The 24,593-nt window shown below is 44.3% G+C and overlaps 1 protein-coding gene across 5 annotated transcripts in view; it reads right to left on the bottom strand.

Moving 5' to 3' along the window:
* Nucleotides 1-24,593, bottom strand: part of GRIA3 (glutamate ionotropic receptor AMPA type subunit 3) — a 273,414-nt gene that overhangs the window by 103,343 nt on the left and 145,478 nt on the right. For all 5 annotated transcript variants that reach the window (XM_029930244.1, XM_029930243.1, XM_029930239.1 and 2 more), the window contains one exon: nt 5,485-5,538. In XM_029930244.1, the coding sequence (XP_029786104.1) occupies nt 5,485-5,538 (54 nt within the window). The remainder of the gene's footprint in view (nt 1-5,484; nt 5,539-24,593) is intronic.

Genomic DNA, 24,593 nt, shown 5'->3' with positions numbered 1-24,593 from the left:
CTTCCCCTCTCTCTACCCCTCCCCTGCTTGCGCTTTGTCTCTCTTTCAAAAATAAATAAAAACATATTTAGAAAGATGCGTTTCAGAATGGCCTTTGTACATGTTTCAAACCCAGATTCATAAGGCTGACCTTGGTTTTTAAGACTTTTTCTCTCTGATCACTTTACTCTCATAAGCGTACAGTTTGTATTTCATTCATATGCACTTATATCTTTGCAAATGTTCTTCTGTGACCTTCATGGGGCTTGCCTTTTGTCTCACTGAGATGCTTGAGTGGGTCAAATGGAAAGAGCAAGGTGCTCTGTCAGGAATCTGCTCAATCCGCATTGGAGGCCTCACTTGACAATGGATTGTGCTGAAACTCTGGGCAAGTCCCGTATTTTTTTTTGAGCCCCTGTTCCTGATGTCTAAAAGGCTATAGGAGGTGAAGAGGTAAGTCTCTCTTCATGGTTGTTCTGAGGAAATTTGATAAGAAGTCTGTAGAAAGTAGCTGGCCCAGCAGAGCAAAGTCTAAGATACATTAGCTTCCTTCCGTCTGCTGCCCGAGCATGATGGTCTCCTGGATGGACTGCCGGGCGGCCCTCTACCACTGGCAGCGGGCACGACCTCACTTCCGCCTGCAGGGTCAACAACAGTCTCCCACTCTGGGATCAAGCTTGATCTGGGCAGGGAAACAGTTGGGTCTTCTAAGAGTGGTTCGCTGGCTCAGCACTGAATGAGTCCACTCTGCCTGTGTTTTGCCGGCACCTCAAATGCTTGGTGGGTTTATTGGTCTTATTTTGGGGGCTGGGGGCCAAACATCTGTTGCTGGATCATCTCAACCCCCGATTCATTTTGTGCCAACTGCGAGTTGGTTTTGATTGATCCTTCAGATCCTCAGCCATGTTTAGAACTTAGGGAAGGGTACGCCTATCTTTCTTGGCTTCTGCCCACCTGAAGTGATTTTAAGTGTGTCTTACAACTTTATATCCCTAAGGGTAACAGGGCTCTGGTTTTGTTCTCCCATTTATAGCCTCACCATTGGCCTAGCTGCTGTGCCTATACTCTCACTCCTGGCCTTCTCTGGTCCCAACGGACCCTCCACAAGGGAAGAGAGGTAGAGCTGGAAGTTACGTTGGCGTGTTTTCCAAATTTTAGTCATTAATTTACTACCTTTATGGTTTTTTGCCATATAGGTAGATCAGCTGAGCCACAATTTACCTAATATTTTTCTTTACATTGACTAAATTCTTTAGCCTAAATATCTACCATTCTAAGGAATGGTTTTTGTAAAATCATAGACTTGAGATGGTAGTTATCTTTCTGCAACGCACATTTAATATAAATTCAAAAGCAGTAAGTTTAAGGAATTTTGCTATGTACTGTCTTATGTACACAACTTGTGTACAAGTAGCAACGTGGGGAAATAGTGATCTGATCTACCTCTCCATTTTACAGATGGGGAAACCTGTTTCCCGGCTCCGGGGCTAGTGCTTGTTTTCACTATGCCTGGTGTTGTTACTCTGGGATGCTGCACACAATGACTCAGCTATCATTGTTGACATATACGAAAAAAATTAAACCACAATACACAACATGTTTGGGAATGCAGTGTAAAGGACCCCGATCCAGGGTGCCTGGGTGGCTTGGTGAAGCATCCAAATCTTGATTTCAGCTCAGATCATAATCTCCCGGCTTTTGGGATCAAGCCCCATGTCAAGCTCTGCACTGATAGTGTGGAGCCTGCTTGGGATTCTCTCTCCCTGTCTCTCTCTGCCCTTTCCCTTCTCTATCTCTCAAAATTAATAACATTTATTTATTTTTGATTTTTTAAACGTTTGTTTTTGAGAGACAGAGACAGATCATGAGCAGGGGAGGAGCAAAGAGAGAGGGAGACAAAGAATCAGAAGGAGACTCCAGGCTCTGAGCTGCCATCACAGAGCCTGACGCGGGGCCTGAACCCATGAACTTTGAGATCATGACCTGAGCTGAAGTTGGATGCTTAAGCTGAGTGAGCCACCCAGGTGCTCCAAATAAACATTTTTTTAAAAGAGGATCCTGATCAATACCTTGCCATGAAAGACAGACGGGCTGCCTGACTGACAGATTGTATACATGCTGGTAGTACTAAAGTGGAAAAACAGTACAACCTTAGAGTCCTGGAAGAGAAAACAACAATTAATTATGGAACAGCTCCTAAAAAATGGCATCACCAACTGGCACAGAGTTTGTAAGAGACTCACTTGCTCTCTCATTATTGGGCTGTCCACTTCTGGCCCGTGTGTCCACTAGATCCCATCTCTGCCTGTACTTCTAATAGAATCTTTTGTTTCTTCCAGCGACTTCAACACATTACAACTTTCTGCAGCTTGTTTGTCTGCTCTGAAATGCACACCCTGACCCGTGAAAGGCCTGTGTTGAAGCGTTCATGGACTGTCCAAAGCTCATTTTAGGATTGCCACCAGGGAAAGTCCATATAAAAGCACAAATAAGCTCTTGCGAGACCGATGGAGCTCCGTGGCAAAGGGCGTACACGGTGCGCTGGTGCAGGTGACTCATGAAAGCTTAGGTGAGCGCTGTGACTGTGACTTGACATTTGCAGAAGAAGGCAGCATTGTCTGCACTGTTGTTACACCAAGACCCGGGTAAGACTTTGTTCCCCTGTGTGTGTGTCCTCAGCTTTCATCCAGCTGGTTCATTTTGAAAGGAAGCATCTTAGCACCACTTACTCTTTTATGACCATCTAAGTAACTTCTAAATAGTCTTGGTGTGTGTGTGCATGTGTGCATGTGTGTGCACGCATGTATCTGTCTGTTGTTGGTGGAGGTGTTTGGGGGTATTTTTATCGGCCTTAAAAAAACCTGGAAACCATGATGGGGTAATATATCTCATTTTTATCCAAACCAGCAACAGTTCCCATCTCTGTTGCCCATATGCAATTTGATATAGAGTATAGGGACTCATGAAATCACAGCTGAGTTCAAATGAAAAGAAGGTCACTAGAAAAAACTGAGTGGCAGCTCAAAGTATGGTGAATGAGTTCATGATTTCATTGGGCACACCGACATAACACTAGGCATTACATCCTTTCTGAAGGAAGACTTTACTTGTTCTTGTAGTAGGTTTCTGCCTGATGCCTCATGATTCTGAGTCCTGGTTAGACGTTCAGCTAAGCGTTCTTTTCCCCAACCTTGTCCTAATGATTCTCTCTTGCAGTTCTATCACTCCATAGGCTTTCATTTCTGTCAGGTCTGGGTCTCAAGTTGAAGCCAATGCTCATCTGAAGGATTGCAGGTAGGAATAGGGAGGTTTGGTGACAATTCTAGAATGGGGGAAGGTCTTTATGCATCATCTGGTCATCGATGTGCTTGGCTTTCATCTCCCTGTAAGGCGGAACCCGGCTCAAGGAGTTGAGTTGGCTGACAGCCTCTGGTTCCAGCATCTGCCTCAGCTTTCGGAAGGGAGATACGTGCTCCCTGGGCAGCTGCCAGCCAGTGGCTGAGCGAGGCGGTGGTGCAGTGGTTCACCGGTTCGCGGCAGCCTGGGGATCTTCGCACTGGAGCTCCTGGTTGTGTTGGCCAAGACTGTCAGAACCGTACTGCCGTCTAAAGCTCTTCTCATCAACCTTCCTGCCTTTCCCTCTCCTGTGCTGATATCAGAAGCTCTTCCTTCCCACTGGTGACCCTCTCCCTTTTATTTTCCACAGACTTCACTCCTGTCTGAGTTTTACAGTAACGGAAGCTGAGGTCCCAAGGAGGTGAAGTGACTCACCCGAGGTCCCATAGCTAGTTAGTAGCAAAGTCAGGATGACAGCCCAAGCCTTCTGACCCCTAGCGCAACGCTCCTTCCCAAACTTTGGCAGTCCACACACCACAGCCACATGCACAAAACCCCGACTTCGCTATGTGTTTATCCCCCATTCTCTTGTTTTCACAACACATTTGACACATTAAAAAATTAGTTTGTTGGTAAATCTCCCCTTTAGCCCTATATGTAGCAATGACATCCATGAAATTTGGATTTTGATGTGCTAGTTTTATATTTTTCTAACACATGTTAAATCACACATGGCCATTATAATAAAACAGTTTGTGTGTGCACTAGCTAGAGTCATCACATACACTGTCAGTGATGGGTGAACCCTGGGTTGTATAAGGCAGGAAAGAAGGAAAAGGGAGAGGGATAGAGGAAGGAAGGAAGGAGAGCAAAATACTTATTGATGAGAAAGAAATGGTAATATCCCATCAATAACGGCCTCAGGTGCCTTGCGGGGACATCGTGTTTCCTGCCAAGCCCTGGCCTAACTTCCACTGAGTCAGCAAACAGCCTTTACTTATTGGTTGCCTAAAAAACCAAATTGAATGCATTCAGATGCAAACGAAGAATCAAGATTTCTCCTCCTAAAAGAGTCAATTCATTTATCCCCCAAATGGTCTGAAGTGCTCCATGTTGAGCAATTGATTGGAGAAGATGCACACTACATTTCAAAGCAGTAGCTCCAATCTTCCTCTTATAAAGTGTTCAAATGAATACGCTTCCTAAGAAAGAGGTTTAAGTAACACTTCTTTTCTCATTTAAAAAATATTCATTATTAAAACAAAATAAGATGTTTTCTTTGATTTAAGAAATCCAAGGATATAATTATAATAATCTTTCACCTTTGTTGCTATTCTTTTGGTGTAAGAGCTCTGTAATGATCATCATTCTGTTGCGCTAATGAAACAAAATTGGGGTTGGAACTCATGTAATAATTTGATAGATTCTTAGTATCATAGTGATAATGTAACATTTCTCTTTCATTTCGTGGAGATGGCAGTATTCCGAACCTCTGCTAAACAGCTATTATTGATTCAGAAGCTATTTTGTTAATTCCTAAACCAATAGTCTTTTTGGAGAAAGAACTATAACCTAACCTAATGAAATGCCAGCTTCTAGAACATCACAAATTTTAAAGGCATGGGAAACATGAAGGAAAAGACTCAAGCTGCGCCTTATTAGAAGTATAAAGGGGGCTGCACACTTTGAGAGGCTCCCTTGATGTTCTGTTCAGACCTACTCCTGGCATCTCGTTTGAAAAGATCTGGTGGTGTTCTGCTTCTGGAAAGACGAATCCAGGACTGAGGGGCACATATACTTGAGTTAATTGGGGAAGGAGTCCGTTTCCTGTGTCCTCTCTTTCTAGTGTTGTATTTCAAACCTGGGTAAGATGGTTTACATTTCAAATCTAAATTGAATCTAAGAATAACCAGTGAAGAATCATGTCAAATTACTATGTTTTACATGAGGAGAGACTATAAGCTTCACAGGTGAAACAGGGACAGCATAATTGAAAACAAGCCTATTGCATTGTGGGTTTGGTATTTACTGACTCATTTACTGACTCATTTTTTCAAGTGTCTAGAGAACATGTTAGGTCCTTCATGTTTTCTTTTTTGGATGATTACAGACAACACAAACTAAATAGAATAAATTGCCTTGGGAAGCAAACACGCTGCTTGTTCTTACCAGGTTAGCAAGCATGTAGTGATAACCTCTCGAATGTTTTCCCAGGATCACAACCTGCAGAAGAAATAAGAAATAGTGCTTATTTAAGAAGGGCATTTTCAATTGCCCAATCAACGGGAAACACAACAGTCAATCAACGGGCTAGAGCAAATTACTTTTAAGTGATAAACAAAGTGTTAGGTCTTTTATATACAGTAAAAATCACAGTTAGCTGGACCAGAGTTATTTTGGTACATTTCAATTTCAGGCAGAGAATACAGGAAGGCTTGCTAATATTAAAGTAAGAGTGTCAACAAAGAGGAAAAAAAATCTCTCTAAGCTTCCAGGTCAGTAGCATCATTGTCACTTAAAATAGATGGCAGGAGCGATGAAGCTGACGATCCTCCCCCCGCCCCCAGCGTCCCGAACTAGAGTGTGTACTTAGCTGCTGAGATGGAAAATGGGCTGAACTTGGAATACAAATTAGAAAATAGAATGTACAGTACATTTTTGTGTTGTTATCTGGAATGCTTACAGAACAGAACACTCAAAGAATGGGGTTAATGGGATTTTCAGGGTAATCGAGGTTGCTTTTGCCTATTGAAACTTTTTGAAAATGCTTATCTTCTTTTTCCTGCCTTAGGATGAAAGATTTGGGACCATTTGTACAGCTTTTGGTACTGAACATGATGCCTTCAGGTGGGGGGGGGGATTTCCCCCGAAGGGACATTTGGAGATGCCTGGGGGCATTTTTCTGTGTGTCACATCTGGAAGGGTGCTGACTATCTAGTGAGTAGAGGCCAGGGATGATGCTAAACGTCCTACAGTGCATGGGGCAGCCCCCCACAATAAAGAATGATCTGGCAAACAAGTTATCAGTAGGGCTGAGGTTGAGAAATCCTGTCTTGGGGTCATCATTCTTATTGTCGTTTTCATGATGAACACTATTAATTCTAAGCCTTACAGTTTACCAAATGCATTTTTGCTATTCCAAAATATGTAAGTGGATTGCATAATTTCCAACCAAATGTATTGGTTGTCAGTTGGAAGTTTTTGACTAAATACTTGACATTAGCTTATTTCCAGATAGCTAAGAAGGGCAAATTCTGGTTAATTGAGGATTTTATAAAATGTCATTTTATTAAGTACTGAGTATGTACGAAGTCCTGTACTGAATACAAGGAGGGGGGACAAGGAGGGGATGACACGGAGGTGAAAGATACAACCAGAAGTGGGAGCGGGTTTTGTTCTAAGTCTGAAGCCAATACCACTTTAGGAGCCCTCTTGAAGAAAAGCAATAAAAGGTTATGAACTGTAAGGCCTTGGAAGGAACGCATGCAGGTAAGGTGCAATTAAGCCTAAGGCTCCTGTTAAGTTCCGTCATGGACACAGCTGTCAGAGGGTTTAAAAACAGCTTGGGAAGGCAACAAAGCTGCAGACATATCAAACCCGAGCTAGATCTTAAAGGCCATAATCCTGGTCCACACAACTGCCCTTAATCGAGTGCCTAGTATATGCTAGACAGTGTGCTGGGCGTTTGACATGTATTTAATCCCGGGGACAGTTTAACAGATTAAATGTCATTACTTTCATTTTACAGATGGGGAACCTCAGAGAGAGGTGAAGCAATCCGCCCAAGACCACGCAGCTCAGAAGTGGTAATGCTGGAATTAGAACCTGGGTCTGTCTGCCTCTAGAACCCATATTCTTGGCGGCACATTACATGGTTCCTTAATATGTGCTACTTGTCAAATATCCATAATTGTTCTTTGTTCTTGGACAAGAGGAAGAAAAGGTACCTAAGGGCTGCTGGCATGGTTCAGGAAGGCTTCCTGGGGAAGATAAGGTTTATGCTGGCCCAGAGGAGTGGAACCACATGCCTGTTTGTTTGTTTTTTAAAAGTTTATCAATTGGGGCGCCTGGGTGGCTCAGTGGGTTAAGCGTCCGGCTTCAGCTCAGGTCATGATCTCACGTTCCTGGGTTCGAGCCCCGTGTCGGGCTCTGTGCTGACAGCTAGCTCAGAGCCTGGAGCCTGCTTCGGATTCTGTGTCTCCCTCTCTCTCTGACCCTCCCCTGCTCATACCCTGTCTCTCTCTGTATCAAAAATAAGTAAAACATTAATTTTTTAAAGTTTACTTATTTTGGGGGTGGAGAGAGAGAGAGAGAGAGAGAGAGAGAGAGAGAGAGAGAGAGAGAGAGAGAGAGAGAGAGAGAGAGAGAGAAGGCTGTTTTGATGAATTTAAAACATGAGCTGCATTTCGGACTGATTATTTATGGAGGAAATGAAAGGTTAATGAATGTCCTGAGGAGGCGATTTCTCTCGCCGCCACGACACACAATGAGCCATTCGGTATCTGCTGGGATGTATTCTTCAGTGTCTGCTTTTGAGAAACATCCTTACTAGTGACATTTGTTACCTTTGGATGGCAAGTTGGGGCCATACATTTGTTGAATTTTTAATTCACTGACAACCCTCAACATAATAAAATCAGAGGGTTTTGAATTCTGCCAGAAAAATGAGCACGATTCCTGAGGACATCTAGCAGACAGAGCTTAGAGCAATAAAGCAGGAAGCCCAAAGGACATGGCGTCTTTGTCACCAGAGGAAGGGCTTAGTGTCCTTTTGAGCAGAGAGGGAGCCATGGAAACATCGGGATTGTGAGCAAAGCCCCGAATGAGAACCCAGGAGTCCAACCTTGTCACGAATTCACTGTTGCTTGTCGGCAAATTACTCAACTTACCCCAGCCTCCATTTCCTTATCTGTAATGTGGGGCAATGAACCTGACCGACCCTTCCTATCTCAGCAGTATGTCAAGATCAAACTGAGCAACATCTATGGAAATGTTCGGGACGTGCCTCCTGGAATTACGTGAGGTTAAATAACCGTGGGAGGGAGTCATTCCCTGACACACTGTGTTTTCGGTTCAGAAACCCTTGAAGCTATTGGAATATGCCCCTTGGTCCCTGCCCAGAGGGTCTGTTCAGAAGAAATTCACTTATCTGTAGGTAGCTGCCTCACATCATCACCTTACAAAGCTTAGCTTCCACTGCAGGAGATGGGAAAGTTCTGCGAGGATAGGAACCTTTACGTGTCACAGAGCTGCTGCCTCGAAGGCCATAATTATTTCTTCAGCTTCACTTTCAGTGCCTTCTTAACTCTTACTTGACATACAGTTCTTAATAAACTTGGCTTTTCAGTTCACAGTGAACGAGAAGCTGCCAATTAAAAGGGGTGTGCATAGAGGGAGGGGGTATTAGAAAGAGGGTCGTGAGCAGCAGAGGAAGCGACAGACAGACTTAGCGGAGCAGCGTGTGTGATCATGGATGTTCGTCGTGAAGGCCTGAGTCATCGGGGTATGGTCTGTTGGCGTTGGTAGTTTCTGCTGAAAAAACCCATAATACACTTTGTGGAAGGTTTCCTTCAGAAACAGTCAAAGTCCCAATCCTTAAGAGGGTACATTCCACCCTCTCGAATTCTTACTCATACAAGGCAGCAGTGATCCTACTGCTGTGAGCTAAACAAGGCCTTACTGCAAAAAGTGTAAGGTTTTGCTCTCAGTCTTTCCCTTTTTTGAATTTTTGGTGCAGAGTTTGTGGGAGGGAGGGTGGGGTGGGAGGGTTGTGTGTGATAGAATGCACAAAAGAACTAGTTAATGGGAGTGATTCTTGTTCAGTTAGATTCAATCTTTATTTTTTCTATCTGCTATAGATGAACAAGGCATACATTGTACCCTTAGTTATTTAATGACTCTGCTAACCAAGAGAATATTCAACGTTGCTTTTACAGTAATTATAATAGCTCTTTCTGAATCAGTTTCTGAACTTCAAGTATAAAAGCTGTCTTAATGGTTTACTGTGAAATTTTAGGAGGAACTTCCGAGTTCGCAAATCCACGAGCTATATTCATCATACCTTTGGAAGGTTTGTTGGAGATAAAGGATGGCTAGATATGATGGCAGATACGATCAATGTAATAAGGAGAAATGCATGAAGTGTAGATAAAATTCCTTGTCTTAAGGACATTTATTTTTATCTTCACAAATAGGATCTGAAAAAAAAATGCCGCAATCCTGTTTCGTCAAAACTTAAACCACAGTTTCATTTGCAGATAAAAACAGCTCTCACATACTAACTCGCTGAGTCGTGCATACAGCATGGCATTCGTTGTTAAAGCAGTCAGTGAATCATGGTCTACGCATTTGGGGGAAATGTTCCCTTATTGACTCCCCCATCCGCTTCTCCGGGACGCTGGAGGCCGAGTTTCACTGAATAGTTAAAAATAATTCAGAAAATGATCAGTTGGTTTTCTATGTAGGAGGCCATTTCTTTTCCAATCTAATGCTCAATCTACACATTTCTATAATTTTAGAAATTGGAAATAAAATCGCTCCATAAGACAACTTGAGAGAGGCCCACAGACCCTTTGGGAGCGAAAGCATCTGGTTTTCTCTGCTCACATTAAAAAAAAATATCTGTGTATGTGGAAAAGTGTCTATGATTTTTTCCCCCTTAGATCCATCTGTTATGCAGACCTAAGTATCTCCATGTTTGGATTTTCCACATCAGTGCCAAACAAGGATCTATGTATAAAGACTGACCTTGCTTTGAGTACAGAACGTGCCTTCCCACTCACGTTAATCGGCTTCTCTTTGATTTAGGTACCCTGAGAACGGTTGGGGGGCTGGGGAAAGAAATGAAGGAGGTTTCCAGTTTTAATTCACCAGACTTACCTGTTGTACAGGTATTTTTCTCTCTAAGGAACAAACCACACTCCTTGTATTCAAGGGGAAAACATTTTTTTCAGCATCCCCTCCCTTTCCTGCTTCCTCAGTTATAAAGAGATGCTGTTGTCCTGTGGCAACCTATCTAATTTCGGCTGTGTTGGGAGTTAAACAGTGGTGTGCTACAAAAATCAGCCTTAGAATATGCCACACTTCCCGGAAGAAATCTTCCATCAGATATGATAAAAGGCGTTCATTTTCTTGAATGAAAACCCTGAGCTACTAAACTGCTTTAGTCTTAGTAAAATATATCAGAAGTCAATTCCCTTAGAATTATTTTGTAATAATCTCAGTCAGCACACTCACGCTCTCCTCTAACGGAAAGACAGTGCTTCGTCTTGCGGACTTGAGTAAATGTGCTGCATTAGTGAGGCGAAGAGCCAATCACCCATCCCCAGTCAGCCCAGTGGGGGTGGGGGGGGCGGGTGGTGCCGATGGAGAAAGACAGGCTGAAGCTTTTCATAAAGAAGGAAAATGGGACTACAACCGAGAAATCTCATCAGTGTTTATTCTGTCTACGGGGGAAGCTTATGCAGAGAGAAGGCAATTGAATAAAGCATCAAATAAAATGCTGGGATGTAAGGATTAGAGGGCAAGGATTTCACCAAAGAACGTCTCGGGGAAGTTTCACTTCCCAGACTTTAAGAGTGCATTCACTATGACTGAATGGAATACGTGGAAGATTTAATGCTGAACAGCAGGACAGGCAGAGAACGAACAAATGAGAGGTAATACGGGGCCATGAGTAAGTCAAAGGAGCACCCACCAGGTTATTCCTGCCCCTGTGGATAAGCGACCATCTCGATGCATGTTGACCTTGGTAGGAAAACCTTACTGTGTTAACGCAAACACAGTATTTCTCAAATTTCGTTCCTTCACAGACTTCCTTCCATTTGTGTCCTATTCACGGACCACAGTACTATTATTTACTTCATATTTGTCTTTATCGCTACTCCTTTTCTTAAATTTAGCCACACCTAAAGCAATAATATCTACAAAACTATATACAAGAAAATAAATACGGCTGTATAAAAATAAAGTATATTTATCGAGATGTCACTGAAAATCCTACAGCATATCATGAGAGGCAGTGGGAAATATTGCCTTAAAGCCTTGTCATGTCCTTAGGGAAGAGAATGTAGATCATGTCTCCCTGTCCTAATAAAATAAAGTTAATTTGCCTTATGGTTCAAACCTTGAGTATCCTTATCTACTTTCAAAGGTTCATGAGTTTTGTAAGAGAGCATGATGATGGGCAGTGCTTTGGAGGCAACAAATAATGCCTGGGACTGGGTACAAGTGACAGATCTGGAAACTTACAAAAACATTTCCCAAGGCAGCTTCCATGTACTGCCTCACACGCAGGAAGTCTAGCAGCTTTGGTGGGTTAGAGTTCCCGGTCACGGGGCCAATAACTCATACTTAAAACATGGGGGCCTTTCCACCAGAGTTTCCTGTAAAATGACGCGTTTCTAAATACTGTGCCTTTTCCTAGAGTACTTCATCTAGAAGACCTTTCACAGTACCCTATTTATATTTGGAAATATTCTAGATGTTTCTTCAGGTAGAGGCAGGGTGATTATAACTAGTATTCAACCTTAGTGTTCAACTTAGAATAATACAGCAAAAAGGACCTTCTCTACAGCACAGCCATATGTATGACTTTTGCAGTCTCTCTGCATTTCTTTGGGTCCCCTCTCAAATTAGTGATCATTTGTTTTAAACAATACATGTTTTTGTTAAAATTTTTTAAAATATTAAAAATTGTTTTAAATTTAAAATGTTTATAAGAAATGTTTATTTATTTTTGAGAGAGACAAAGAGAGAGAGAGTAAGCAGGGGAGGGGCAGAGAGAGAGAGAGGGACACACAGAATCAGAAGCAGGCTCCAGGCTCTGAGCTGTCAACACAGAGTCTGACGCGGGATTCAAACTCACGAACCAGGAGATCACAACCTGAGCCAAAGCTGGATGCTTAAGCGACTGAGCCACCCAGGTGCCCCTAAACAATACATTTTTAAATAACAGTGTTCATGTATTCTTTGATGAAATTTACTGTCTATTATTTTATGTTCACACTTACAACTTGGGCTTTAATATTTACAACTCTGTTCTAAATATCAAACGGTATCTTTTTTTTCTTTTCTGTGTAGATTTTGTAAAATAGTTTGGGCCCAAAACACTATATTCCTGAATTTCTGACTAAGACCTACTTGATGGACTATATGGATGGTCAGCAGAGGGCTTGAGAGTGCCAGCGGACTCGTTCCTTGTCGTTTTTCTTCATTACTTGGATTTAAAACAAACAAAAAAAAGGAATGGCAACACGTGGCATACAGCTGAGCATTCACTCAAATCTGTGTTGTTTCCAACCCCCAACCAGAGATTAGTGCACAACTGTCTTCATTCTTCCACGAGTCACACTCTCCCACCTCTAGGTAATGATCAGGATCAACAACTCTAGTATCACACCTAAAATGTCACCTTATAGTGTTCATGCTTCTCTTTATAGATGTAATCTGAATCACCCTTGAAGCTTGGAACAAATTGGTATTTATTAATGGTGATGTACTAGAAGGTGCCAGACGGTTCTGGATTCAAATCCTGCCATTTACTCATTAGCTCCATTACAGTGTGCAGAATTGAACCATGGATGTTGGGTAGAGTTTTAGAAACCCAGGGTCAGCCCAGCATGATGCAGCCTCCATGCTGGGAGGGGAAAGACAGGATTGTTCCGCGTCGGGATGTGGAGAATGAGATGTCGTCCTTACCACTCCCTGGTGATGCGCCTGTGAATGAACCTTCTGTCTGTGAGATTTTCTGATTGCTGAAGGAAGCGAGGGAACAGTTTATATTTCCAAATAAAAGTAAATTATCTGTCAGAAACCCAGTATATTCTGGGGCTTTTGTTTTTTTAGGATAGTTACTTACTTGGTGGGTTTCTCCCCCTTCTAGGACTTATGTCATTGAAGTGTCTCTCAATTTGGAAATGGATGACAAACGATAGAGACTTAGGTCATGGTAGCCAAACAGTATTCTAATTTGCAAATGTTCCATTTGGTTTTTCACTTTTTTTTTTAAGTTTATTTAGTTTGAGAGAGAGCACGTGCCAGTGGAGGAGGGACAGAAAGAGAGAGGATCCCAAGCCGGTTCTGCACTATCAGTGAGCAGCCTGATGTGGGGTTTGACCTCATGAACTGTGAGATAATGACCTGAGCTGAAATCCACGGTTGGATGCTTAACTGACTGAGCCACCCAGGCGCCCCGGGCTTTCACTTCTGCTATTTACATTTGGCACTTATCTTCCCCACTCTGACAGCTTATCCACCTTTGTGATCCCACTGACAGGACAATATTTCAAGCACTCTAGGCAGAATTACAGGCTTTTGGCCCAAAACTGGGGCTCCTGAAAGCTGATTATTAAACATTCAGGAATTTCATGAGCTACTTATTAAACCAATGGTAGCTTGACATCAGCCATGGTAGTAGTATTTACATGATATAAATCAGCCAACACTACAAATCAGGGCGTTTCCCCCTTGGGAGCCAGTTTACCTTCATGCCACCAACTCAGAAGGAATATGGATGAAGGTCCCCAGCGGATGGAAGAGTTGCTTCTCTGAACCACATCTCATTCACCTCTTTTTTTTTTTAATATTTGTTTACTTTTGAGAGAAACAGAGAGGGGGAGGGAACAAGTCGGGGAGAGGCAGACAGAGCAAGGGGAACAGAGGATCCAAAGCAGGCTCTCTGATGACAACATAGAGCCTAACGCAGAGCTCGAACTCACGAACCATGAGATCATGAGCTGATCTGAAGTCAGACACTTAACTGACGGAGCCACTCAGGTGCCTCCATTCACCTCCTCTAATGAACACTTGTTGAGTGCCTGCTCTGTGCCAGTCCTGGGTGGGGCAGACACTGGGAAGACAGAGGTCACCAAAAGCTGGCCCTGGCCTCGAGGATCTCACACTTCTTTTTTTTCTGTTTTTTATTTATTTTTGAGAGACAGAGAGAGACAGCAGGAGCAGAGGAGGGTCAGAGAGAGAGGGAGATACAGAATCTGAAACAGGCTCCAGGCTCTGAGCTAGCTGTCAGCACAGAGCCCAACATGGGGCTCGAACCCATGAACTGTGATATCATGACCTGAGCTGAAGCCGGACGCTTAACCGACTGAGCCACCCAGGTGCCCCGCTTCAAGGATCTCAACACCAGAGTAGGAAAGACTGCCAAGTTGACACACAATTACAACCCAGAAGGAGAAATACGAGAGCAGAAATATGTACAGGAGACAAGTGAGGATAGAATGATTATTAACTCATAACCCACTTGAGATAGAAAGGACTTTGTCTCCAACTGAAGACCTAAAAGATTTTTTCCTGTGGTTTTTATAAGTCGGAACCTGACAAACAGGTGACTTAAAGAGAAAGCTATTTTGAAAACAGAGAAATGTATTTCAGAGAGTTATTTCTCTTGATTTCAGCAGACCCTTGCTGTTTTCCACTGCTTTCCCACTAGAGGAAAGATTTGTATTTAGACCAATATAGGCATTTGTCGTGATGGCAGCCAGGGCTGGCTCCAGTAAGACATTGTGAATGAAATGATCACTTGGAAAGGCTACGTTAGAAGGGGCATAAGTGGTTCTATGGGAAATAGAATGGGATCTGCCAGATTTGCCAGTTACAAGCCGTGCAGCCTTAGGCAAGTTACTCAACCTCTGAAACTCAGTTTCCCACGTAAAATAGAGAACATGATAGTTGTAGGTAGTAGAGTAAGGCAGTCAAGAATGCAGGGTAGACTGCCTGGTTTAGAGTTCCTACTTTGCCCGTTATTATTTTTTTAATGTTTATTTTTGAGAAAGACAGAGAGTGAAAGCAGGGGAGGGACAGAGAGAAGGGGACAGAGGATCTGAAGTGGCCCCCACACTGACAGCAACGAGTCCGATGTGGGGCTCCAACCCCTGAACAGCAAGATCATGACCTGAGCTGAAGTTGGATGCTCAATCGACTGAGCCACCCAGGTGCCCCCTACTTTGCCCTTTAATAGCTGTGTAGCTTTGAGCAATTCACCTAAGTCTCTGTGTTTCAGTATCCTCATCTGTAAAATGGGTCTGTCATAAGTGCCTACTTCATGGAATTGCAGCAAGGAATAAATGAAATAATGCATCTACAGTTCTTAACCTAGTGTCTGTTGCTTATCCTATTTAACGTATTCCCTTCCTTATTCCTATTGCAATGGATTCTCCCTCCATCTTTTCCTGCCAAAATCACATCTGTCCTTCAAGGCCCAGTTCATATGCATGAACTTCCTTCTTCCATGAAGGCTTCTCTGATTTCATGTCCCTCGCTCTCAAAATGTACAGAAGTGGCTTCCTGCTGCTATGGGGTAAGGGATATGGAGAAGCATCAGAACTTGGTGCAGAGGGGGTCTTGGGGCCACTGTTTAGGATCGCCCTGGGTTGGAGGTGCATGGAAGAGTTGAGGTTTGTGTTTGGAGTTCAGGCATTTGAGTCGAGTGTGAAATCAGGATGGGAAGCTGGAGGTCATCCAACAACAAGGTAGCCAGCACTGTCACCCTCCACTGCCCCCCTCCTCTCCTGCCGCCAACACTGATCAGGAACAGGAATCCAAGGCACACTGAAACTGCAGTTGAGAAGATCGTGTGCATGGGGAGCTGGAGGGGGCGGGGCAGGATTCCGCCCAGAGACAAAGCAGCACAGGACAAGTGAGCGGGTCCTATGTAGTCATGACAGTGTTCCTACCACAGGCGAGGATGGGGGTCGGGAGGGGGCCGTGAGGGAGGTGAGAGCACAAATGTGGCAGAGTCCTCAAGACGGCTCTGTCTTCTGCATGGTAGACAGTTGCCCAGGAGCCTCGGGCCGGCCCGCTCGGACAGTGACAACTGGCTTTATCCATGCTTCGTTTCCGGAGCAGGGAGGCAGAGCTATTCCAGGCTTTACTCACTTGAATTGCAGAGTCTCGGAGCAGGTGGGGGGGGGGGGCGCACAGAGAACACTGGGGACACGATCCACATTCTCCGGAGGCCCAGGCTACAGGAATGTCTCAGGACAGGTCTTCTCAAAGTGCGGGTCACCTGGGGAACCTCCAGGTGGCAGCTTCAGAGGCAGCTTCCTGAGCACGTCTCCAGAGAGTCTGGTTCAGAAGGTCTGGGGAGTCTGCCTTTGACACTCACTGGATCCTGTTGCACTCTGCAATTTAAGAACTACCTTTCCACATGATAATAAGTACACTTGGAAAAGCTCAAAGCAGGATCCTCAATGATGGGATTCTCAGGCAAGGGGATAAGAAGGGACACAGTGAGCTTATGGGGGGCTCCCTTGGGAAGTTTCCACGTGGAGGGAAGGGGGTGGCCTGAGGTCACTCGCTCAGACTCCTAGAACACGAGCCAGAGGGGGGGGTGTCTTTGAAAGACTCTTGTTTTAGACAGGACTGCACCGGAGGCAGACCCCGAGACAAAGACCTGAGGGCCAGCAGTGGCGATTCCAGAAAGTGCTGGTAGGGGAGTGAGGAAAGGAGACGGCAAAGGGAAAGAAGCCAATCCATATTTTGCTTCCCTCTCCCCCGTCTGCTATGTCCTCACGCACGTGCCCCACAGCACACAGCCCTAGTGTGTGACACCAACGCGATGCTCAACACGTGCTTCTAAGAGGCAGTGAAGGCTTTCCCCTGGAGAGGAAGGTGCCTTTTAGACTAGACTGAATGATGGGGTGCAGGGGGCTTTTGCTGGCAGACAGAAGGGGAAAGGGGATCCCCGGTGAGAAGATGCCCTTGGACGAAGGCCTGGTGGTGGGATGTGACAGAGGACAAACATAAGCCAATATTTGTTGAGTGTTTACTGTGGACGACACTCCGGGACCCTGGTTTTTCACGTGCTTTAGCTCCGGAATCCTCACCACAACCCTCGAAGGTAGCTACTATTACTCATTTCATCTTCCGGGTCAGGAAACTCAAGCCCAGAGAAGTCAGGTAACTCGCCCCAGGCCTCACAGGCTTCTGCCATCACTTTCTAGTGATGGAGCCTGGAGTCAGTCAGATCCGTCTGACTCCAAAGCCCAGTCACCGAGTGGCAGCAGCTCTACTAATAATTACTGATCATAAGAACCATTATTCAACAAAGACTGAGCGCCTCCCGTTATTATGTATTATTACCTAAGTGAGGAGCAGTTACGGCCTGAATCTTTGGAAATTCTCCTTTGTTGTGGGGCATCCTGGGAATTTCCCTTTGCTTTCACCTAATTATTTCTCAAAGCTTTGGGCCTGGTTCGTACGATCATGACTCCAATTTTCGATTCCCTATCAGCGAGCGACATGGGTTGCCATTGTCTAATCACAAGCTGCGCTTGTGATGAATGCTGGATAATCAGAACAAAAGCGCAGGAAAAATAATTAGGGGGAAGCAGAAGGAAGAGACTCACAGCCTTGAATAAGAGACTGTGTGAAGGTTTGTAGGACTCAGTCCCTGAAGCTCTGACAATGTATTTTGATCCTTGTCTGAATGCAAATGAATGACTCCATCAAATCATAGGCAGTTTGTCACTGTGCAGCCTATTCAGCTAGTTAATTAAAAGTCTGAGCCAGCCGGTGCCTCTCTGCACTGGGCTCTGAAGATAACCAGACCTAGGTCCTGACCAGGCAAGTTAATTTAAAATAAGTGACCTCAATTGGGTAATGGCTGCAAGTTCAAATTCGAGACTAGCTGTAATTAGTCCCAGATGGATCTTAATTGTTCTTTCAGGACACAGAGTGGGGAAGGGAGAAAGAAAAATGCGCAAGTCCAAAGTAAAGGTTATTGGCCATACCTTTGAAAAGCAGGGGAGCTTACTGGGACAGGGCATAGCCACTGTGGTATAACAAGAGTTGCAGTGCTGCTTTTCCAAATGCATCCTTCAAGGTGCAGTATGTAGAATGGGTCCAACTCTTGGGGCACCTGGGTGGCTCAGTTGATTATGCGGCCGACTTCAGCTCAGGTCATGATCTCATGGTGTGTGGGTTCGAGCCTCGCATTAGGCTCTATGCTGACAGCTCAGAGCCTGGAGGCTGCTTCGGATTCTGTGTCTCCCTCTCTTTCTCTGTCCATCTTCCACTCATGCTGTCTCTCTCTCAAAATAAATAAACATTAAAAAAAGAGGTCTAGCTCTTTTTGAAATAAGTTTAAAACTCAACACTCTGAACCATGTGGTCTCAGGTAAGCGACTTAACGTTTTTTTAAAACAATTTTTTTCAATGTTTTTGTTTTTGAGAGAGATAGAGTGCGAGCAGAGGAGTAGCAAAGAGTTAGAGTAAGACACAGACTCCAAAGCAGGCTCCAGGCTCTGAGCTGTCAGCACAGAGCCTGATGCGGGTCTTGAACTCATGAACCGGGAGATCATGACCTGAGCCGAAGTTGGATGCTTAACTGACTGAGCCACCCAGGTGCCCCAGTGATTTAGCCTTCTTGTGCCCATTTCTCATCTACGTAACAGACAAAACGCCATTAACCCTACCTATCTCAGAAGATTGAAGGAGATATGTTGAAAAAATGCTGTGGGAAAAAATATGGAGAGCTCTACAGAGCAGTATTTATTCTTTCTTTCATCCAGGAAATTTTTCTAATCAAAGATTTTTGATTTTAGAGGATAAGGCCCTACGTGTGGGCCTCCTTCCATCTTTCCCTTAGACTCTGCCATAGGCCAGGTACCTTCTGAACTCCACCTTGAGAAAGGTGAAAAGGTCACAGGGGGCGGTATGCTCAGCAGCCTATCTGTGTGGTGGTACATGATGTTCTCATTTGTTAGCAGGTGCACCAACAGAGCCAAGAATGATTCTGGCTTTGTGGGCTTTCGGAAGAAGTCAGATTATAAAATCGGATCCTTCTCCGTTTGTGTTAAAATAAATCTTAGACTTGAAATCACCTGCTGTGGTACATGAGGCTAGTGTAAGTCATGGTGAGAGGAGGATGGCATTATCCCCACTTGGTTTTTTTTTTATATGAATGCTTGGGTTTCCCTACAATGTTCTGATACATTCTAATTACCCATATCTTCCCCGGCCCTGGAAGCCACATTAGGAAGAATTTGTACAATGGTAAAAAATAATGAGTGAAAAACTCCTAACCCGGTACAAAACCGTGGAAGACCCTAGAATTTGACCATGTGGGACTGTTCAAATGCCTGCATTTGAAGCTGCTTTTTCTTCCTCTTGATTCGACTTTTTAAAGGAAATTGTATTGTGAGATCCATTTGAGTCCCTCCTAATGGAATATAAGCATCTAAGACAGATTTACAATCTATGCCTACTGACAGTAATCACAACTGTTTATCCTTCAAGCCTAACCAAAACTCGTTTAAGGAGCTTGGGTTTAAATCAGAGTCTGCGTTCTGCCTTGTTAGATGAGCCAGGCAAATAATGGAGTTGTGTCTCCCAGAATTGCATTGTTATTGAAGGGCTGTGCCTTTTGCTGAAAAGAGCTCGAGGTCATAATGAACAAATAAACAAACAAAAAACCCTGGCTCCACATTACCCTTCATCACTGGGAAACACTCATCCGTGGTTAGGGAGCGGCGGCGGACTCGGCTTCGCCAGGATTTTGCAAAGGTTTAAGTTATAGGCTGAGCCAGCGTGTCTCAGATTTCCCTGGGGAGTTCCTGCAGCTCATCGTGAATAAAAGGCACAATATGTGGTGCATGCGAGACAGGCGATTATTCTCCGCGTGATAAATGCCAGGACTTTTTTCCCCCTAAAAAGTCAAGAAGCTATTTATTTAATTCAACAAATATTTAGGAAGCATTACTAGGTTCCAAACTGTTTTGGAGGCTGGCGATACAGCCGTGAACAAAACACAAAAGACTCTGCCCTCATGAAGCCTAGATTCTGGTTCGGTTGTCTAGTAATTACTCCCTCCTGCGAACCCGTATATGGTTTCTGCCTCTCGCCTGTCTCTCAGACTGCTAATTAGTTACCCGCCTGACGCATGCGCCCTGCCATCCCAATTAGAAGCTAGGTCCCAGTGGGCAGGGCCTCCGTTTACTGGCGAGTGTGTACATCATTCAGCACAGTGTTTGCGGAGGATGAGAAAGAAGAGGACTCCAAATACCAGGAAGAAGGATGACAAGTGATACTAACTTCAACCGTTCTCTTTCTGGTATAGTCTGTTTTCCTGCGAACAGACTATCTTAACCGACTCGCGAATCCCAGGCAGTGGGGTGGGAGGTGGGATGCGAGGTGGGATGGGGTGAGGAGGCCGGTGGCCCCTCTCACCTCGGGTCAGTGCCCTCGCTGTAAAATAAGACTGCAGCTTAATCCCTCAGTAGAATCCATCTCATTTTGGATACCGTGTTACTTCATTTCCTAGTGGAAAAGTTCAATTTCCTGAGGATCAAAAGGCCATGATGAAAGGGAAAGTCGTGTTCTGGCCAATATAGCCCGTGTTCTTATTGGTATCAAGTTTCTACCATTCTGCTTTCTGACACCTGATCTATCCTTAATTTTCTAATTGGCACCGCTTATTAGCATTCACTCTGACAAGTAAGTGGGGTGTGTCACTCCTGTGCAAATATAAACTTCTAGCCCCTCCCACCAAACTAGGTGAAGTATGGGTTCCTTGTGGACTGAGTTCAACGAGTCATCACAAGTCCTCCCTGATCTCCAAGTCCGGCTCAATTAGGCACGTTCCTCCTGCATTCCATTAGGATCTGTGTTCCCCTCTGTCACTGCACTTGGCACACCAGTTCACGGTCATCTGTTTTCTCGATCGCTCCCCTGTTAAACCCCGAGCTCCTTGAAGGGCTCGAACTGTGCCTTATTTGTTTTCTACTTTTCCTTTGAACTTCTTACTAGTTCTTAGGACAACAGACATAGGCAGTGTGAATAGGAATGTTGTCTTGCTTTCAAGGAGAGCTTGAAATCATCTCCTTACATTTCAGCAGATCTGCTGGAAAGGCTTGTTCATAAGAGCCTTTTGTTTCCTTTTTTCATGCAGTTAAGAAGATAAAGCCATTAGTTTGTTTCTCCTTCTTCAAATAGTTATTATTTATGGAGGTTCTATGAAGAGGATACTTGAGTAATAATGGGTTTTTTCCCGTTTCCATAAAGAACAAGGTCTGAGTTAGACTTTTTTATGCAAAACGTCTTTGTTAGATATGTTGGTTTCTGCTGAAATGAGATCACAAATGGAATCATCCCTCTCTTCCTCTGGAGTACAGTAAAGGGAAATTTCATCACCATCTGACAACTTTTTCAGCTAAACTTTGAGCAAAGAAATAGTATGGAACTCGTGAAATCGGTTTGCAAACTGAATAGCTTTCACTATGTTTGGAGAAACCATACTATTTTCTCTTGGCTCATAAATCCCCCAATACCTGGACCATAATTAACATTGCTCTTTTTCTTTAAAAAAAAAATACAGGGGTGCCTGGGTGGCTCAGTCATTTGAGCGTCAGGCTCTTGATCTTGGCTCAGGTCATGATCTCACAGTTCCTGAGATGGAGTCCTGAGTTGGGCTCTGTGCTGACAGTGTGGAGACTGCCTGTGATTCTCTCTCTCCCTCTCTCTCTCTCTCTCTCTGCCCCTCCCCTGCACTCACATACATGTTTTTTCTCTCTCTGTTTCTCTAAAAATAAGCAAGTAAACATTAAAAAAAAATACACTTTGATGGCCAGATTGTCATGCTTGCATTGACATGACTTAAGAAAGTTAAGAGAACGGGTTGCTGGTCACTGAGTGGTAAGGACCATAAAAGGAAGAAGCTAGGATTTCATATGTAGTCTTTTGAGGGTTCTAAATCACTGGCTACAGTTTAGCAACCAGGCTGTTGTGGTGGAGGCTGCAGGGAACAGAGTTGCTGGAAAAGTAGACGGGGGAAGTTTTTCTCAAGCAAAACCTGTCCTACTTGGTTTCAACATTCCACAATTAGTGCTTTATCTTCAGCAGGTTGGGCTTGAGAAGCAGCCCATAACTCTTCTGGGGAGACAAGAAAGACAGTCCCCCTCCCTAATGAAAGCAAACGCCCGAGGGCTGGAGCCACGGCCACCACCTGCAACTGATGTAGCTAATACAGAGGAGCTAACGACTCCGAGGGGAGACGCACTTTCCTGTCACTCCTCACAACCTGCTTGAGTGGGTTGGTGGTCCTCATTGCCATGGACACCAAGTAGTGAAGGGGTTCCGGCCAGAGTTTGAAGGATTGTGCTGTGCTTGAGTAGGTGAGACTGGAATTAAGTTAATGCATGTACAAATAAGGTGCGTTTCTTCCCTTTGAGCCTTAGAGAAAACTCCAACAAGACGGCCTGTCAAGCACCAATTGATTTTATATTGGCCAGGGAAGGGGGGGAGGAGAGACTTATCGAGTACGAGGTTCTTAAGTTAAGTACAGGCAGTAGTTTGAAATAGGTCTAGAGAAGTGAGAAGGACTCTCAGAGCTGTTGAGGAGATAGCAGTGAAGGCACTTAAGAATGGCCATTATGGAGCTTTCGATAGTACCTTTTTTGACTGCCTAGTTCCTTGCTTTACTGTCCTCGGATCTTCATCTCTTAATCTAAGACACAGTGCCACTGAGGTTCCACTCTGTTTTGGTTCTTCCCTCTTATTTACCTTTGCAAGTGTGTGTGTGTGTGTGTGTGTGTGGCTTTCAGATAGCATCGTTTCTGGTTTGAGTATCAAGAAGATGTGGTATATATACACGATGGAGTACTACATGGCAATGAGAAAGAATGACATATGGCCATTTGTAGGAAAGTGGATGGACCTCGAGGGTGTCATGCTAAGCGAAGTAAGTCAGGCAGAGAAGGACAGATACCATATGTTTGCACTCATAGGTCTAGCAGGAAAACAAGAGAGACCTAATGGAGAACCAGGGGGAGCGGAGGAGGGAGAGAAAGTTGGGGAGAGAGAGGGATGTAAAACTTGAGAGACTATTGAATGCTGAGAATGAACTGAGAGTTGAAGGGGGGGGGAAGAGGTGGTGGTGATGGAGGAGGGCACGTATGGGGAAGAGCACTGGGTGTTGTATGGAAAACAACTTGACAATAAAATATTATGGGGAAAAAAAGATAGCATCGTTTCAAGGTTCTGATTTGCAAATCGGTTCACCCAGTTCTGTGTCCCCATTCTTAAGACGGGCGGACACATTTTCTGGCAACGCTGACATTTGAAAGAGATGGCACCCTTCCTGCCCCTGTCCTCAATAATGATCCACTTATACCTAGAGCTAGAATTTCTACTGTTGGGACAGTTAAAGGCATGAAAAGGATTTAAGTTAAACCATGTACATTTGAATACAATGCCCATGTTCAGGACAGACCTGCTTGGACCCCCAAACCATACTCAAAGCACTTGCTTCCCTGTTGGTGGCATTCACAGATCCAAACCTTTAAGGTGACTCCCCCACTTTAATCTCCCTCTCTGGAGACCTGCCTCAGGTTATAGAAGAAACTTAAAGGCATTTTGAGCTCTCAGGCTCAGCGACCACGTGTTCTTTTCCTTACTCATTTTCTCCTCCTTAAGAAATGAGGTGCAGTGACTCCAATGCTAATGCTTGATATTTGTAGGCTTGCCCTCTCTGGGGATCTTAGAACACCTTAGAGAAATTGTCTGAATCATCTTAACGTCATCCTAGTAAGGCCGGGAGGGATTTTTATGTTTTGTGGATGACATTGCTAAGATGATAAAAGGTGAGGTGGCCATGCAAGGTCACACAATGACCTTGAGATAGAACTCAGTCAGCTTTTGGGTCTTTGGCCTAGCACTGGATTACTTCAGGAGATATCTGTCAACCACTATTCTTTTCCAGAGTAGGGTGCTGGAGGTTCATGTACATTTGTGAGGCGCTTTGGTAGCTATACTGATATAAAAGGTGAGAGAGAGGGATGCCTGGGTGGCTCAGTCAGCTGAGTATCCAACTCTTGGTTTTGGCTCAGGCTATGATCTCATGGTTCGGATGTTCAAGCCCCGCGTCCGGCTCTGTGCTGACTGCATAGAGGATTCTTGTGCTTGGGATTCTCTCTCTCCCTTTCTCTCTGCCCCTCTGCCTCTCAAAAATAAATAAATAAAAATATAAAAAGTAAATAAAAGGTTTGAGAGAGAACAGTGGTGTCTGGCGTCTTATCTCTTCCACTTAACTCTTCCTCTAATGACATGACAGTAATCGTCACCAATCTCCCCAAGCCCTGGCCCTGGGCTGTTGAATTGTGCCCCCTACTTGTCAATTTGTTGTAACCTCTGGATAGAGACAGATCTGAACTGAAGGAAGGCTGCGTCAGCAAACGTGGGATTTTACTGGAAGGGCCAGCTGGGTGGTTGGTAACAAACTGACCAAGGGCTCTTTCCTGCACTCCGTGTCATCAAAGTCCTGAGCT

This window comes from Suricata suricatta, chromosome X (assembly GCF_006229205.1).
Source record: "Suricata suricatta isolate VVHF042 chromosome X, meerkat_22Aug2017_6uvM2_HiC, whole genome shotgun sequence".
NCBI classification, from domain to species: Eukaryota; Metazoa; Chordata; class Mammalia; order Carnivora; family Herpestidae; genus Suricata; species Suricata suricatta.
Note: the sequence above shows the minus strand (reverse complement) of the source record. Positions and strands in the feature narration are given on the sequence as shown.